At 42.1% G+C, this 17022-nt stretch overlaps 1 protein-coding gene across 1 annotated transcript in view; it reads right to left on the bottom strand.

Annotated features, from left to right (window-relative positions):
• The window catches only part of COL25A1 (collagen type XXV alpha 1 chain), a 285675-nt gene extending 272104 nt beyond the window's left edge, over nt 1–13571 (bottom strand). Inside the window, exons 1-2 of the mRNA XM_057370712.1 lie at nt 13090–13571; nt 12506–12575 (exon numbers count right to left, since the gene is read on the bottom strand). Of these exons, the coding sequence (XP_057226695.1) occupies nt 12506–12575; nt 13090–13497 (478 nt within the window). The 5' untranslated portion in view covers nt 13498–13571. The remainder of the gene's footprint in view (nt 1–12505; nt 12576–13089) is intronic.
• Nucleotides 13572–17022: the final 3451 nt, after the last annotated feature.

The following is a 17022-nucleotide window of genomic DNA, read 5'->3' on the forward strand; positions in this document are numbered from 1 at the left end:
TCCTCAGAACAACACTCACTGGTCTGGGACCTACGAATTAAGATGCAAGGATATGTAATTTCTCCATGAAGTACATTAAATAATTTTTACTGTTTAGATAGTGTGCAAGAGCAGCCAGAACTCTTACAGTTCTGTTACAAAACTAGCTCAGTATTCCWAGAAATAGATATAGACATAATGTTCTTGCTCAGAGACTGTAAAGACTAAACAATAAACTGAATGCAAATAAATAAAAAATAGTATTTGTTTCATGGAAAAGAACTACATGTCAAAGCTAAAGTAGATGGTAATGGCTGCATCTACAAACAGGAATGCACAAGGACCCAAAGGAAAAAAAAGTAAGAACAAGAGAAAAACAACACTGAGGCCACACTTTACTCTCAGCTTCCACAGTAACTACTGATTCCAGTTAAAATCTTGGGGATTATTAATGCACCTGGAGTAATGCATATATGTGACCAAAGTAATGTATATGCACATATCAGGTCTGATTATTGTCATTAAAARCCTCTTTTCACCTGCCTTCAGATAAAATTAAAATACTGTTTGGGTATCAGAAATTGTGGTAGCAGACGTGGCTACTTCTGTCTACAGGTGACTTGAGCTGACAGTGCCTACCTGTTCAATTGAAAAGAATCTTCAGGGTTGAGCTATTTTTAAAACAAAAACATGCTTTTTAAAAGTTCCCAGAAGATTACTCTAGTCACAAGTTTATGTTTTTACAACTATGTTCACATGATGAATCCAGCTGATTATGTCCTGTAGTATGGATCAAAGAAGGATGGAACAAAAAAAGGCAGACTAAAAAAAATTAGGAAGCAGAAGTTAGGAATGTATTGGAGACAAATAAACTTCTGCTCCTCTAGACAGCAACTTTACTCAAAATTATGACTACTTTGTCATTTACACACTTTTGGTAATGTATTTACATCCATTCTATTTTACCGATGCAAGAACTCTCAGATAGGAAGACATTCTGTGCCACCCTTACAGTCCTGTATAGGAATACAGTCACAACACAGAACTGTTACTTAGTTGTCCCTGCTCTAATTCACTAAGAACAATACYTCCTCTAAGGTGCACTCCTTCAAACTCACTGTGAGAGCTTTTTACCAGTGTTTCCAGAGTATTCCTGTTGTTATACTACACATTGAAAACGAATTCCTCCTTAGTATCCTAAAATGGACTGTAATTGTTTGAAACATCTCAAAATACCACCTTGTTGCAGCAAAATTTTAAGAGATACGAAAAAGCGAAGATTTCAGTCTTGCTCTATTTCTCTCTTATTGCGGGTGGTTCMGTTTTCAAGGCTCACACTTCTTTTTAACTGGCCACTATAACAGCTTATGTGCAGTCTCTTAATTGAATGTGGTAAAAAAAGTCCTACCACACATTAGGACATGGCTCAGCCTGTAATTCCAACTAAGGCATTATGCAAAGCTGTCCTAAAGTGAAATCCACAACTTAAAATACTTCAAAACTACTCTTTCTTAAGTCTCCCTACATTAAAGAAATACAGGGCACTTACTTGCTTGCTGCACTSGGAAAACACTTCATTTTCACCCAGAGAAATCTTTCCAGCCTTCTGCAAATACGGCTGTYATCATTACAAATACACCAACTCTAAGCAAGTATTGACAATGGCTGYCTAAGCATTGGTTCATTTGAAACTGATGCCATACCACTGTGTCTTCCAGTCTCTCTGATTCATCAGTATTCTCTGTGCCTACTCACAGGAACCACCTAGGAAACATATTCAAGATGATCATTACTGACCAGAGATGTCTTCATGACCACACATTGATGTCTACAGCAAATATCATGATCCATTTCTGTGATACCACTGCTTTCGTATGTGCATTTGTAAGTAAAGCCATTCCCTGAGTTGCTATCATTAGCTGACATGAACAGCTATCACGTATCCACAAGAACAGAGAACAAATAAAAGCAGAGTTCAAGCTCACCACTTCTGTAAGGACAACCTCAACAATGACCCCACTTCGATCGATGCTAGAGTCTGTGTGCACAGAGCACATTTCCTGGTACAAGGACCAAATCAGCAGTCAGAAATTATTTTTAATGAGAAAGCCATTTTGTCTGAARGGTGAAGGGTAAGAAATAAATAGTGCATTAATCACCTCAATGCCAAGCTGAAGTGATGGCTCTTAACATGTGTCTCCCTTCAACTGAAAGWAACCAGCAGAACAACAGTGGCACCAAAAGCACTGAAGGACCATTTGACAGAAAGCACCAGAAGAGCTGACACTGCAGAGACTCTCCAGCCAACACTGAAGAGTATTTGTCACAGCAATGCCATTGGGCATCATCTGGATGTAAGCTCCATGACTGGAGAAGAAAATATTAACACACAGGCTGTGGAGTTTATCCTTTTAATCCCCTGTGGCCACACCCCTATACTCAGGTATCAAGGCTYCCTCTAAGATCAAGGGAATAGAACAGGAGCTTCCTCAGAGACTAAGGGCACAGGGTGGGGAGGAAGAGGAGAAGTGCCTTCAAGCAGCTGGTTCTCATATTCTTAAGAGATTATTAGAGGTTCCAGCTAAAGGAAATACCTCCTCAACTTAAGATGTATACACTTCGACTTTCAGCACYGCGGTCCTCTGTGAGGACCCTACTGTCATCCAGCTGAGGCACTGACACTRAAGCAAATTACCTCATTTCCGAGCAACGTAACTAGTACCACCAGCACAGGACCTTGGTAGCCAGCTATGACCTTGACCATAAATACCTTTTTAGAGAGTTTATTTAGTGTCCCTTCAWGTTACAGGATGCTGTTCTGCTTTCCGATATGCATACACGAATCTGTCACTGCTGCAATGGCAGCCACACCTCTGGTAAGACATTTTGGTCTCCAATTTTCAATACAATTTCCTGTTTTCAGAATTTCTTCTGTATTTGTCAAATGTAGAGGCCTCACTACTCCTTGTGCCTGACTTTACAAAAGACCCTTTAAATACCAGCTTTCCAGGATAATCTTAAACTCAGTGTGCTGAGAAAAAGACTATGCTTAGTGAGGAAACCTAATTCATAAATCTTTAACTCGTATGATTTTTTTCTGTGCTTTTATATTCAGAAAAGGAATATTGAAAATATGGGAAGTAAATAAATAAGTAGAGGTGTTTTTAAGATGGCATAAACTGCAAATGGTAGAATAACGAAGATCTTAAAACTACAGTTTTGTCTTATTTTCTACCGTCTTTCTTCCATTGTATTTACAGCTTTAACTTTACAGCCCCTTACTCCTAAGAGTACCAAAACTATTTAAAAGGGTAGAAAAAGTCAAGTTCATGAACTTTTTAGCATTTTTAAAAATAAAACAAACCAAAAACCCACAAACAAAAAACAACAATTATGACCAAAAAAGGAAAAAAAAACCAAAAACAAAGAAAAAGAGACAAGAAAAACACTTCCGTCCCACAAATCTTTGCTGATCAGAGGAAGCACATCCCAGGTATCAAGACACTGAAGTAGTACCAGGCACGAGCCACTTATTTCAGTCAGCAGAAAGCAGGGGATCAGCCACATGGCTTTATGCAGGCTTTTCCTGCTGAGCTGAGCTATGTTGTACAGTATGGCACTGACATTTGGCACACAGCCTGCAGTGTATCCAAGATAGGGCAGAGTGTGACAAACTACAAAAACATCACTCTGCTATATATATATATATATAGGTATACAGCCCCGTGTACTGCATTAAAAAGAGGACCAAGGATCAAAGAGAAAGAACAGTTGACAGACACCCTTCTCCTCAATACTTCTCAGTTGAGCTTATAGGAGACCCACAGAAGGGGAGGGGAAGCTTCTTAGAGAGATTCACTAAGAGTCCATCATTATTCCATGTCCAGTCTCCTTTTCAGCCTCCCCAAGAATCTCTTAATCTGTGATCCACTCTCCACTGTAAAAAAATGCACAAATCATTCAAGAAATTCTTCTAATATACTTACCCAATATAGTAATTCTAAGATTACATCCATGCATAACCAAACTAAAATAATTCTAATGCCTAATTAAYCTAAAGTGAACTAAAATCACTAATTTTAATAGACCTCCACCCATAATCTTATGAAAAAAATATATACTTCTTTCATATCTGTCAACCATCTGACCAATTTTGAAGTGTTGGGTAAAATATTATTGCTTAAAAACTGCATTGCTTCTTGGTTGAGCATGTCTAATCAAAGTCACTGAAATAATTGTATTAAGTTTCAGAAGATTCTAAAATAAAAAGTAATATTCCAGTTTTATCACCTCTGATATTACACTTTTCATTCCATTTATTGTTTCTTTGTCCTACAAATGACTCTCTTACTATCTTTGGTAACTATAAGAATGTATATTTCTATCCAGCAAAAAAATTTAGATAGCTGTGTAATAACAACATAATTCTTCAAAAAGTTTAAAAGCCACCATCATCATCTGTTTCAAAGCTTTCCTAGCACAAGAAACAAATTCTCTAGAAAAATCATGCAGTACTCACAACTACATGTAAATGCCTCTTCCTATAAACATACATCTACACATATAAAAGAGAAACAATTTTAGTTTAACTCCAACCCCGTGAAAAAAAAAGACAGAACAGGGGAGGAGCAGACAGAGTAAGTTTTACAGGGTGCATCACAGAAGAGACTGTCTTCTAACATATTTTGATAACTGTTTTAAGGAGAGCACAAAGAGCAGGTTTTCTTCATGAGCACAATGGATGGATGTGGAAGTGGTTTGCTTGCAAACTGTAGTCTGCCTGCTAAAACTACAAGAGCACCTACAAAACTAGGCAACCTACAGAAATATTTCAATAGTAGATTACTTTAGCTTAAGCACATCCATGCACTAGCAATTTCTTGGACTGTGTGTTCTCCTATTTACAGAGCAGCACTTATTTTCAACTAAGGACACTATTTACACAAGGCTGCAGCATTTAATCACAAAATTAAGATCGATCAAACAACTTGTTGAGCCACAAATGACCACACAGTTGAGTTGTGAACCAGGTGGAAGGAAACACTTGACAATGATGGCCTAGATACATTTGCTTCCGTGCCCAGTAGCRTTCACCAGATGATTTCCTGGAGTATCAACTTGACCACATTTCTAAAGTTGCTCAAGTCTCCATCAGCAAAAAAGCAGTATTTACATGAAAGGTATACAAACCTCACTCTTTCAAGCTGGACACTGTTCTGAAAATTTGTCCTGACATTTATTTTGATTAAGCTCTCACAAACAGCTGGTTCTGCTTACCTTAATCTCATTAAAAGTCCCAAGCAGATGAATTTAAGCAGGCCCTGTTCTACTGTAAGTCTAACCTGTAAAAACATGAGAGTCCACAAGCTTCCAAAAAATGAGCTTTCAGCATCATGTTCACTGGTGTGTGCATCTTCTAACCGCAAGCTGCAGCTTTAGCTGTACTGAGTGAAAAGTGTTTCTCTCAGCCTGTATCATTCTATGCCTTCTTACTTCTTATTTGTAATTTTAAGTAAGCAGACATTTCCTTTTCTGAGGCTGACATATGAAATTGACTGATGAGGGGTAAAGGTGCTCTGTGTAGACCAGCCTTCCTGAAGAGACAGTAGTTAGCAGCATGACTCGAGGTCTGTGTGCATTGAAGTGTGATGGATGGYTTCACAGGGTCGGTAACTGGAACATATTAATGATATGATTCTATACTGGAACATATTAATGGTATGATTCCATCTGGTAACCTAAAAGGCCCTATAAAAACAGCTTGTCAGTTATGCTGTTTTCAGATTCAGCTGGTTTTTACTGTGCTAACTATAGACAAAATAGACAGGTAGCTGCAGCCAGTAAATTTAGAAGGGGGTGAGAAAGAGGAGGAGTGCTGTAATGCAGATTTATCAGTGCTGTTCTTCTGGCAACACATTCCCAAGAACTCACTAACCTTTAAGGAAAGGGTCAGGGGCTAAATATAGCTAAACAGAACTCCATTATATAAGCTTTAGAGACCCTTTAAGGRAACAGATGCATATATTTCACAATTTAAGACAGACAACAAGAAAAAGAAAAACCAAAACCCAATCACAGACACACCATTATTAGAGAAGTGGGCTCAGCAGCCACTTCTCCCACTGAAACACTCACAGCACTTGAACTGCTTTAACATTTCAGCAGTTTGATATGGAGCCCTGCACATAAAAGTGTAAGAATACATATAAGAACAAATATAATATTAATCTCATATAAGAAAAATTAATGCAGATAATTAAGCCTTCCTTCTACCATGCCTTGTTTGCCATAACTGTGCAAGGTAAAATTTATTCAAGTCAAGTCATAGAGAAAGCTTTTGTTAACAACACTTTTGCAGTCAAAYCAACCTTTTCTACGGCACTGCTGAGATCAATAATATTACAAAAGATAGAAATCTGGTGCAGTCTGCTGTCAATCAGTTCTCTTCTGAGACACATTATGTTTCATTCATCAGGCTGCACACCCAACTTCCTTGCCCAGTGGGAAGGGAATTAAAAGGTCACCTCTTAGCCAATAAAATATATATTTAGCTGTTTTGTGGGGAGGAAACAGTATCTTTAAGCARTCATCCAAAGAAGACAGACTACCCAGAAGGTCGCGTGCTGCTGCACATCAATAAACATCTTGATCTAGGAACTGAAATGAAAAATATCAAACCACTGAAGGTATGAAAGGAGGACTCAGARACCTGTCAGAAAAATTACAAAATTAGAGCTGAGCACTGCATTCAGCAAATAGATGATACAGACATGGCAGAAATAAGTAGTGCTGGGAGCTAGGTTCAGACTYTGAAATTTTCAGTAACAGGAAAATAAATCACTCTGGATCCTTTCTATATGTATCTGCATTTTCTCTTGGGTCTAGCCACTGGTAAACACGTAAGTCAGCTCCTCTTTCTTTATCTCTTCATTCTTTCCAGTACTGATTCACTGTAAGCATAATAAAAAAAAAATTTWAAGAGTAATACCCTGCTGATGCCTATTTCCTGATTCTTTTAATCCTGAAAATTGCTTTCTCCTCCATTTTTTCAGCCTCACTAATTGAAATGCTCCAGGGAACTGTCCTTATGGAACATGTGGAAATGAGAAAGAGTGCCTAAATTGTACTTCCATTGCATGTCAAAACAAACATTAGATGCTCAAGACAACAAAAACAGCGCTGGGATTCTAAGAAAATACACTGATTTTTGCCATCCATGCTGCTATCAAAATACATATAGCAGACTCATCATCTCATTGAAGAACTGTAGCTGTAGAACACAGTTTTCACACTAAAACTACCGTAACCAACCAAGAATAAAATCAACTGGTATTCTACATTCCCTCAGAAAAAAAAACAAAAAACAAAACCAAAAAAAAAAAAAACAAACAAAAAACAAACCTTGCCTTATGGTATTTAATCTAAAAAAAAAAAAAAACAAACAAAAAACAAACCTTGCCTTATGGTATTTAATCTCCTGAATGAACAGGTTTATACGCACACAACACTGAAACAAACGTGATGGCAGCAAATTGCACAGTGAAATAGGAGGTACTTCAAATGCCAAACCATAAAGCTCTCTAGGACTTGAACAGAGAATCAAGATGACRTGATTACAAAAACAGCACAAAATAGCTGGCTAAGAAAGAATGATGAGAGTGTCTGTACCTGGAAAAGGTTTAAAGCTACAGAAAGAGTGTGAAGGCACTGAAGTCACAAGCGCAAGAAAAATGTGCATTTCTTGATGTGAAAAATACAAGCGAAAATAACAAAGAAACATTACCTGTGGCACTGAAGAAAAACAAAAACAAATTTGCAGTCAACTTTGACARGTACCCAACACTGAAGTTCAGCTAATGTTCTGGGGAGGAAAAAAAGCCCCAAAACAAATCTCAAAACCTACAAACTCTGTAACTTTAAGTGCAAGTTACAGTGAAGATACATACACAGTGTGCTGTGTAGCTAAAGTTGAAAGACAACTCATATGTAACTTACACTTTGACAACACATAATTAAAGAAATGCATTCTTTTAATGACTAAATTCAGTATGAAGGTCTWCCTCAAAAGAGAAGAGGGGGAAAAATAAGGTAATTGCTTCCTAAAACTGGTCCCTTATCAAAAGGTACATACAGAACCGTACTTAATCACCTGCCAGCCTTCCTGCTGAGAAAGCTTGAACTTCTTGTACTACTAGATTTGATTCCTACTCCTGGCAGAATTATCTGACTCCAAGAGCAGGCTCTGATGACCACTTACACAATGAGTTATTATGGCACATGACTGTGCTGACCCTACAATATATAAAGGATCAGATCATTAAAATGTGTAAGCATATGCTCGTTTTCATTGTAGTCTACAGCTACATTCACATGTGAATGATTTTGGGAAGAGGAAAATCTGAAAGAATCTACAAAAAAAAAAATCTTAAACTTCTACTGAATGGGGAGTATCCCTGTGCTTTTTGCACATGTTACTCTTTCCACAACCATGTCATTCTTGGCACATCGTAAGAAATACCCAGCACGGTGCTTGACTGCTCCTCATAAGAGCTGATTATACTCCCACAGCCACTTAGAGGAAAATTTAGAAGTATGAAGTAACTACCTACACACCTACATTTTCTGTTCATCTTTCAAAGCAGGAAAACATTAACTTAAAATAAAAATAGCCTGTCAAGTGAAAATTAATTTATTACACTTAAAATTATTTTAGCCACTCAGTTTTCCCCCCAGTCTTATGTGCAGAAGGCCAACTACCAGCAGTGACTGCAGCACCAGTTAAAAGCACAAGATTGATGCTGGCACTCTTATTAGAGCTGAGGTAATTTAAGAGGAATGTCAGCACAAATTTACTTTTCAAACTTTATTACTCTGCTTTAAGAAGAGAAAGAATGCCCGTTATTGTAATTTTAAAAATATTTACAAAATCTTTGGTATCTGGTTCTAACCACACAGAGTTAAAACCAAAATGCTAACAACACCTCACATCATAAGAAAATAGAATAAGAGAAAATATAATAAAAWAAAGCCCCACTTAGTGAAAACAAATTTTTTAAAGAGAAATGTGGTCACTCTTTAGATAAAATTCAAGGCTACTGTTGAATTAGAAGAAACTGTATATGGACTCCTCTTCAAGCAATGAGCTTGTGAATCCCACTTCCACAGGTATCTGAGCCATTTAAACCCACTTTCCTTTGAATGTGCAGRTTCCTACCATGGAGACCCAAAAGGGGATGAAAATCTCAGGCTAATGACACCTACACCAGTGATGTGCTGAGATCTGAGCAACAGGCCCCAACCAGAGATGACCTGCAAGATGGATCTTGGGTACTGTGTGACTGACACCAGCAGCATTATTTAACTAAAAATAGATGACAAAGACACTTACACTAGCTCTTTATAACCWTGTGTAGTTATCTGAAAGAAATGTATCCTTTTAAGAAACTTAYCCAACTGACATGAACAGAGGTTTACTTGTAGGGTATTTTAGGGGAAACCCTCCCAAGTCAAGACCTGGGCTCTGGCCAAGCCCTGGCTRTGGCTGGTTGGGAAGTTGCCATCACACCCAGGTGTTTCTCTGCTAAAAATATTATCAAGTCACTTTGACTTGCTGATTTTAGGCCTATAAAAGCAGGAACCACTTTCAGGGTGAATTTGGAGACCKCACCTATGGGTGAACACACCACATAGGACTTTTCCAGTTGCTGGGAACCGTTCTCCAGATCCTCATTGCAAAATGGGGCTCCCCAGKGACTGTGGACTCTGGATGATGGTAAAATATTTAGGCAATTGGTGATRTATCTTTCTCAATCACTATCCTTTCTCTTGCATAGWAATGATTAGGTGAGTTACCTTACCTTGCTTATTTTTGCTTATTGCTAAAGCCAAGAATACAGTTTTAGTGAATGTATCCTTTCACTTTTGTGTTGTCTTAAAATTCTTAGCAAARTAAGACCATTCTTTCCATTGGTGTCTGTATTCCATAAATCGCCCCCATTAATTGGCAGGACAACCAGAGGCAAAACCTTAATTCTGAATCAGAGGCCACGTTCTCACCCTCCTGTCTGCAGAATGAATTTCTTTTCTTTTGGTAGAGAACAATGTAACCTACTTTTAAATAATCTTTATTTCTCTTTAAAGAGAAGGATGATGGAAACAGTCCTGGTGGCCATTCAGTAGTGACCTTTTCTCACAGTACAGGGACATTTCAAAAATCACTTCCTCTGTACCATGAGGACCTTCCAAAGTCATCTCTAACAGACATGCACTTTATTATTASAGAAACACAGGAAAGGAATGCGTAAGTTGAGCAGAATAAAGAAGCAAAAGGGAACCATGTGGTTAAAGAGGCAATGTACTATTTGACTTTGCAAATAGCAGGCAACAGAAAGACCACTGAGGTACCATTAWGCTTTTCCTATTACACCAAATACCATTTTGAACCTAACTATTTGTAATAGCAGCAATAAAGATTAAAACAAAAGCCCATCCTGTGCAGCCAAAAAGGAATTCTAGCAGAGGGAAGCAAATGAAGAAACAACAGTTTATTTTCTCTATTCCCTCCTGTTCTGCCTAATGCTTGCTGTTAGGAAGGGACTGTGCTCAGGTGGTGGTGCCACTCAGCCCCTGCCCTCTCAGATAAGGCTCCCAAGATGATGCCATTTTGAGGTAGACACCTGTCCACTGGCAACAAGCATGAGAGCATCAACTGCAAAATCAGGCTGCCACATGGCAACATCTTTCAGTCACTACAAAACTTGCTTCCAAATTGAAACAGCTACCAAGAGGTGAAAAGCTCCATATCACATTTCTAATCCCTCCTCTGCAACTTTTTTTTTTTTTTTTGGTAATGATTCATGTAAGTTTTCCTGGTCTTATAAAACTTGTTCCCTTGAAAATGTTTCCCAAATTGCTTTGACTTTCACACAGCAAGTATTTTTACAACACATGCGAGAAATATTCTGTTGCTCRTTATCTATTTGATAAAATATACTTAAGAAGAAAGGTCAGATAAAAATTGGTATAATGTGGAGCTCTAGTGGTAGTGAAGAAGTAAAGCAGCACATAACACCAGCCATGCAAAAGTAGATAGTGACATTTGGTAGGAAAACAGGATGTGARAACATCATAACAGAAACATTTAAACAAGGAAGAAGAAAAAGGGAAAGAGMTTAGCAGCAAATTCTACATCATTTCAGGCTCACAGAATGCATCTCTGCAAAGAACATGATGAGTAACTCTCATTTCTGTGCAAAAGCTGGCATCTTTTAACTCACTACAGTTAAGCAGCAGAAAAAATAAGATTGGTTTGCTCATGTTAGCCTTGAAGGAAAAAAAATATATACACTACAGCAGGAAACCAATGCTCCTTACCAAAACTAACTGGGAGTTGAGTAATTCTATGCACTATTTTAAAACAGTCCATGTCATACATATTGTCCTTTCCATGATAGCCATGGCAACTCCTACACCAGCCAGTAAATACTCTGCTCTCRGCCGTATCAGCACCAAAATAGGGTACCAATCACTGCAGGCAGCTTTAGCACTGAGATTCGGTACTCCTTTCAGACTGAAGAGTTCTGGCAGGAATTAAATCAAAAACTAGGAAAGCTCCTTCCTTTATACACAAGTACTATGGCACATCCTGCTGGCAAGCATCATCAGCTTATGTCCTGTTGACAGTCAGTATTCCACCTGTAAAGGAGATGGTTTTTCACACAGATTCAGAGGTCATGTAAAGCATCCTCTGCATCTAATGTCACCACAGAGGATGCTGGAATTCCAACATCCCCCTGTAAAACACTGGCATTATTTTCTTAACTTCTAGGATGCTAAATGAACTTGGACATATATTAGAGAGAGTTTCTAAAGCTAAAACAACATTGACAGAYTACCAAAAAGGAGCACAAAACCCACAGGAAACACTGCAGGAATGTACAAACAACTGATTGCAGTATTAGAAGGGCCTATTTCCAAAGCCAAACAATATCCCTGGTTGTATTAAACACATACGGTTTTTAACCTTCAGTGTGAAAAACCTGCAATTCCTTCCTAGGGAAACTGCTTTCAACCAAGACTACAGAAAAACAAGATTGAAAAAAGCTCATGTATGTATTACTGCTAACTTGCAACAGACCCTCTACCTATTTCAACCTGTGTTATAAATTGTTCCGTATTTTTGACAGGGAMTTTTGCTCTACTTCCCAAGTTGAGCACACAATGCCTTGATTCAGTACTATCCCATTTAAGACAGAATATATTTAATCTGTTGGAGTACATCATTAACTTYTTCCTAAGTGTTACTGTTTGGCAACATCCAGCCTAATGGAGGGGGTTTATTAGCATTCATTCCACTCTAGTGCCACAGTGAAAACAAATGAATCTGGCCTTTACACCTTTTCCACCYAAGGAAGAGCTGTTCATTGAAGAGGCATCTCCTGGATCTGACTTAGGTGTATTTCAAAAACGCGGGATACCAAATCAGAATTACAAGCCTCCGAGAGGAGATATCCAARCAGTCTGTTACCTGGTGGGCAGTTGCACTCTGGAGCCGCTTCTCTCGCTACTCGTATTTTTGCCAAGTGCTCGTAAGATTTCTAGGGGACAAGAGAAGCAACATGAGGGCASTCGGCGAGCTCGCTCCGCCACAGGCAGCGCTCCCGACCGCAAACTGGAATTGACCGCTGTGCCATAGGCTGCGCAACCAGCAGCGGCTTTTTTTCTTGGACTCGGCTCGGCCTGAGGTGTCTCACTGACCTCACCACCCCCACACCAACACAGCCAAGCCCGACACCTCGGGGGTCTCTCCCACCGCCGCCCAAGTGGCCCCCGCCTTTCTGCCTTCTCGACACGCGCGGTCGGGAAGCAGAGGGACAGCGGCAAGTTCCCGATGAGAGAAGCGCCTCAGGGGCGGCGTGCTCAGGGGTCCCCCGCCATCCCCCATCCCGGGCGCCCCCGGCCCCATCGCCCCCAGGGACGCGGGCTCACTTTTCCTCGCTTCCCCCTCCACCTCCCACCCGAGCAGCTCGCTCCGGCCGCCCCCCGCCCCAGGCATCCCCATTGCCCGWCACACGCACACCAGAGCGGCCACCCCCGTCCCGTCCCGCACACCTGGGCGAGAAGTCGCTCCACTTTCTCCTGCATCATCGCGTTGAGCTGCTCCAAGGAAAAGCCGGGMAGCGGCGGGAGCGGGGCGGCGGCAGAGAAACCCCCTCGGGCGCCCTCGATGGCCGCGACCCTGGCCTGGAGGTCGCTGGTCCGCACCCCCAGGTAGACGCAGGAGGCGGCGGCCAGCGCCGAGAGGAGCGCGGCCAGCGCGGAGCCCACGGGCCCGGCCCGCCGCGGGCAGCGCTCCCCGCCGCAGCCGGGCTTCCCGAGGCCGGGCTTCCCGAGGCCGGGCTTCCCGCTGCCGCCGGGCTTCCCGTTGCCATCCTGTCCTGCGGCTCCTCGGCTCTTCCCCAGCGTGCTCGCACAGCCTTCGGCTGCGGCAGCTTTGATTTCCTTTCCTCCGCCCCCCATGGAGGCAATTAGTTTACAAACAAGGGTTACAAAAATAATAGGAACAAAGTACGAGAAAATAAATAACAAAACGCCAAAATACTGATGTAAAGGAAGAAAAAAAAAAACAAAAAAAAACACGTTAAGTGGCAGCAAAGCCCGCAGCCGGCTCGCACACTTTGAAGGCGAAGCGGCGGCGCTCCGCAGCCCTCACGCACCGCGCAMCGCCCGGCAGCGGGTCGGGGCGGGGGCGAGCACACACAGGCCGGCCACAGGGCTGGGTGCGAGACGAGCCCCCGCGGCTCCCAGCCGCCGTTCGGAGGGAGCAGCGTGCTCTGCGAGCGCTTTGCCACTTGTCAGAGAGGTTTTCAGGCGCGGGGCGGGAAGCGCCCCCCCTCCGCCTCYCGCTCCCCTCCCCGCCGCCCGAGGACTTGTTGCTCCCGCTCCACCTGCCTGCCGGCGCCCAGCAGCCGCGCCGCGCCAGGCGGGGAAGCCCGCAGGCGGCAGGCAGCCCGCGCTGCCCCGCTGTCAGCCGCGGAGCCACCGCCCCGCATCCCCGCCCTCATCGGCATAATTTATTCACCTAGGCGGAGAGGCGGCTGCGGGGCGCGGGGCTGTGTTTGCATCATGTATGCCCGGCGGGCAGGGCATCAGACTCGCAGATTAGGAGGGCGAGGGTCGCAGAGGTCTCACAAGGGRCGCCCGCGCCGGGCAAGGGGAACGGGGAAGGGGCTGCAAGGGGCGGGCGGCCCCGCCGGGGAAGCTSCGGAACACGGGGCAAATTTACGGTGGTTTATGGCTGGGCTGTCATGCCCACGGTGCGGGCATAAAGAACGCGAGCGCTCCGTTGTCCCGTTCTTTTTTTAGAGCGCGCAGGATAAACGTGTATAACTCACCGTCGCAGGCAGGCGACATGAGGGCTTGCTTCCAGAGAAGCAGCATGCATTAATTTCCCTCRTGTGAAGGCTTAATTTCAGCCAATTTTCATTCTGCTTGTTTATTTATCAAGTTGCTTCTTCACTGCTCCATGCACACTGGTCAGTTTTCKTTGTGCCTGGTTTGGTGGGTTAGAAAAGGAGCATCAACATCCAAAGAACTGCAGGGGTGGCCTGATGGGAAACTTGGTGGTTCCTGGTCCTTTWCTCTCTGCCTCTTACCTTCCAAATGCTGCATTGACCTGCTGTAGTTTGGTTCTTATCTTGGTATTACCACATAGGAAGGAGGTGCATCTCCTATAAAGCTCTTTTGTGTGGCAGTTCTTGTGTTCAATACACTTTTTGAACCAGAKAAACTTCTCAAAGCAAGACCAGACACTGAAAGAACAGGTAGCTCACCCTGTYTGGCGTTCACTTACGTGAATACTGACTACACACAGTATAAAGACATATGGGATGAAAAAGAGATTTGCCCAACTATGGCACTTCTCAGACAAGACTGAGTGTTGGTTTATACTATGAATCAAGTTTCCTTGTGGAATCATATTTGTGCARTTTTATTACCTATTGTTTCCCAAGTATTCAAGCAGTCACAACTTGCCATGAAGACGTGGATCCAAAAAGCTTTGTGGGTTGCAGTCGGATAACTTAGATTTTGAATAAAGTGTACCAGAAGTTCATAGCTAGTCATTTATTCTTCATAATTTGTCTCTTCTTGCTAAACAAAATGTTTTGTGTATTCTAGTCAGGGAGAAGAAGCCATGATTACATAGCCCTAGGTGATAGTTTGTTCACAATAAACAGKTAAGAGTTGCAATGGACAGTTTGCAAACAAATTCCACCAAGCAGCACATACCTTATGGTCAGGACTTGTGAATAACAACTGCGCTTTTCAAAACARGGACTTGCTCCCAGACTATCTGTTGGCAATAAGAAGTTGAAATAGTATTTGGAATTAATAAACTGACAGAAGAAAATAAATAATCCCCACATGCTCTTATTTGGCGCACAGCATGGGCTCCCTGAGTATGGTATGAGCTGCCCAGGCTGCCTCGGAGTGGCTGGCAGCACTGAAGCCATCGGCGCCAGCTCCAGCGCCTCMCATTACCCCCTGGTGTTAGTAGCCAGCACTATTACTCACCCTTGCTAGTGGCGACATCCAGCAAAGTAACCCTGCAAACCCTCAAGATATGATTGTCATTTTATGCTGGGGTTTATTGAGGCGCCGCTGGGAACAGGACGACTGCCCGCACCCCGCTGCTGCCTGTGTGGTGTGCAAGTGGGTGCTGCTCGTCTGGGCCAGGGTGAAAGTCCCTCCTGAGATCAGCTCTTCTTATTTCAGGGCAGATATGGACATCCTCTGGCTGCTTCAGTGCCCCATGTGGGCACAGACAGCCTTGTACCCATAGGTCCGTGTGACCTGGCTCCATGTTTTGCTTGGCCAAATGATGCCATCTTTCTGCCCAAGCATCTTTCTGTCCCAGCATCATGCCATCATGTTTACTTTGGACAAGGCATGCTCTGCACCAGAAATTCRATAGCCTGAGACAGAAAGTCCCTTGTTACATTAGATTTGCACATACTTGTTATCATAAAGATTGCCAAATGAGGCAGATCACCGTGTTTCTGTGGGGCACAGTGTGAAGCCATTTTCCTAATGAATAACAAATCTCATGCTAGATGTTTCTTATTTTGAAGAGGTATGATGAGAAACCTTTTATTTTTTTTTCTGTCTGGGACAAACAGAAAAATCTGCCATACTAGAATCAAAGTCCAAACTGGGAAAGCAGAACTCTATCCAAGAAATTGCTTTCATGCTCTTAGTGACAATGAGGAGAAATGCTAGCCCTACCTGGTCTCCCCTCTGAAAAGAGATGAGGCACATGCTTGTGTGTACATGGGTCTGCCCAAAGGTATCCTCAGACAAAGGGAAACGTGATGATGAAGAGTGAGAGGATGAAGAACAGTGTCAAGTGTTCCTCCTTGCTTTAGCTCAAAGTTACATTTTTCATTTTGCTAAAGCGTGGTTATGGGAAAGATGTCAGCTTTTTTTTTTAATGCTTAGAAATTATTTGGTAATGACAGAGTTTGAGCACAAATTATTTCCAATTGCTTTTTCTCTAATGTGTTTTCACCTAGAAACAGATAATAGAGAGTCTTTGAAAATGCAAATTAGCAGTGTCCTCTGCTTGCAGCAAAATCGTGGTGATTTTCCTGATGGAGGCATTATTTATCCACTTCATAGCAATSTTGGTCCGGAACAGACTAGACTGGACTGTGGAATCTGAGCAGCAAGCTAAATTATGCACAGTCTGATTAAATCTAGCACRGGAGTTGTTTGTGTAGGCAAAGAACATAACACAGATGTTTTACCTGTTATAAAAATCTCCRGTCACGTCTGCCTGAATCAGGAGCGTTAAGCAGCCATACCCTCCTATGCTCAGTTACTTGATACCATCAAGTGGACAACCGGCAGCTTTGCAGTAYGCTTGTCCCATCTAAACACAATAAAACAGAGGAAAAAAAATGTTAAGGCATAGCATTTGCTGCTTTTGCCAGCTTTCCACAAGCGGGAGGCAGAGCGAATCCAGGACATGCATATGTTCAGTGC

The sequence above is a fragment of the Malurus melanocephalus genome, unplaced genomic scaffold (assembly GCF_030028575.1).
Source record: "Malurus melanocephalus ecotype Western Australia unplaced genomic scaffold, MMel_1.1 scaffold_131, whole genome shotgun sequence".
NCBI lineage: Eukaryota > Metazoa > Chordata > Aves > Passeriformes > Maluridae > Malurus > Malurus melanocephalus.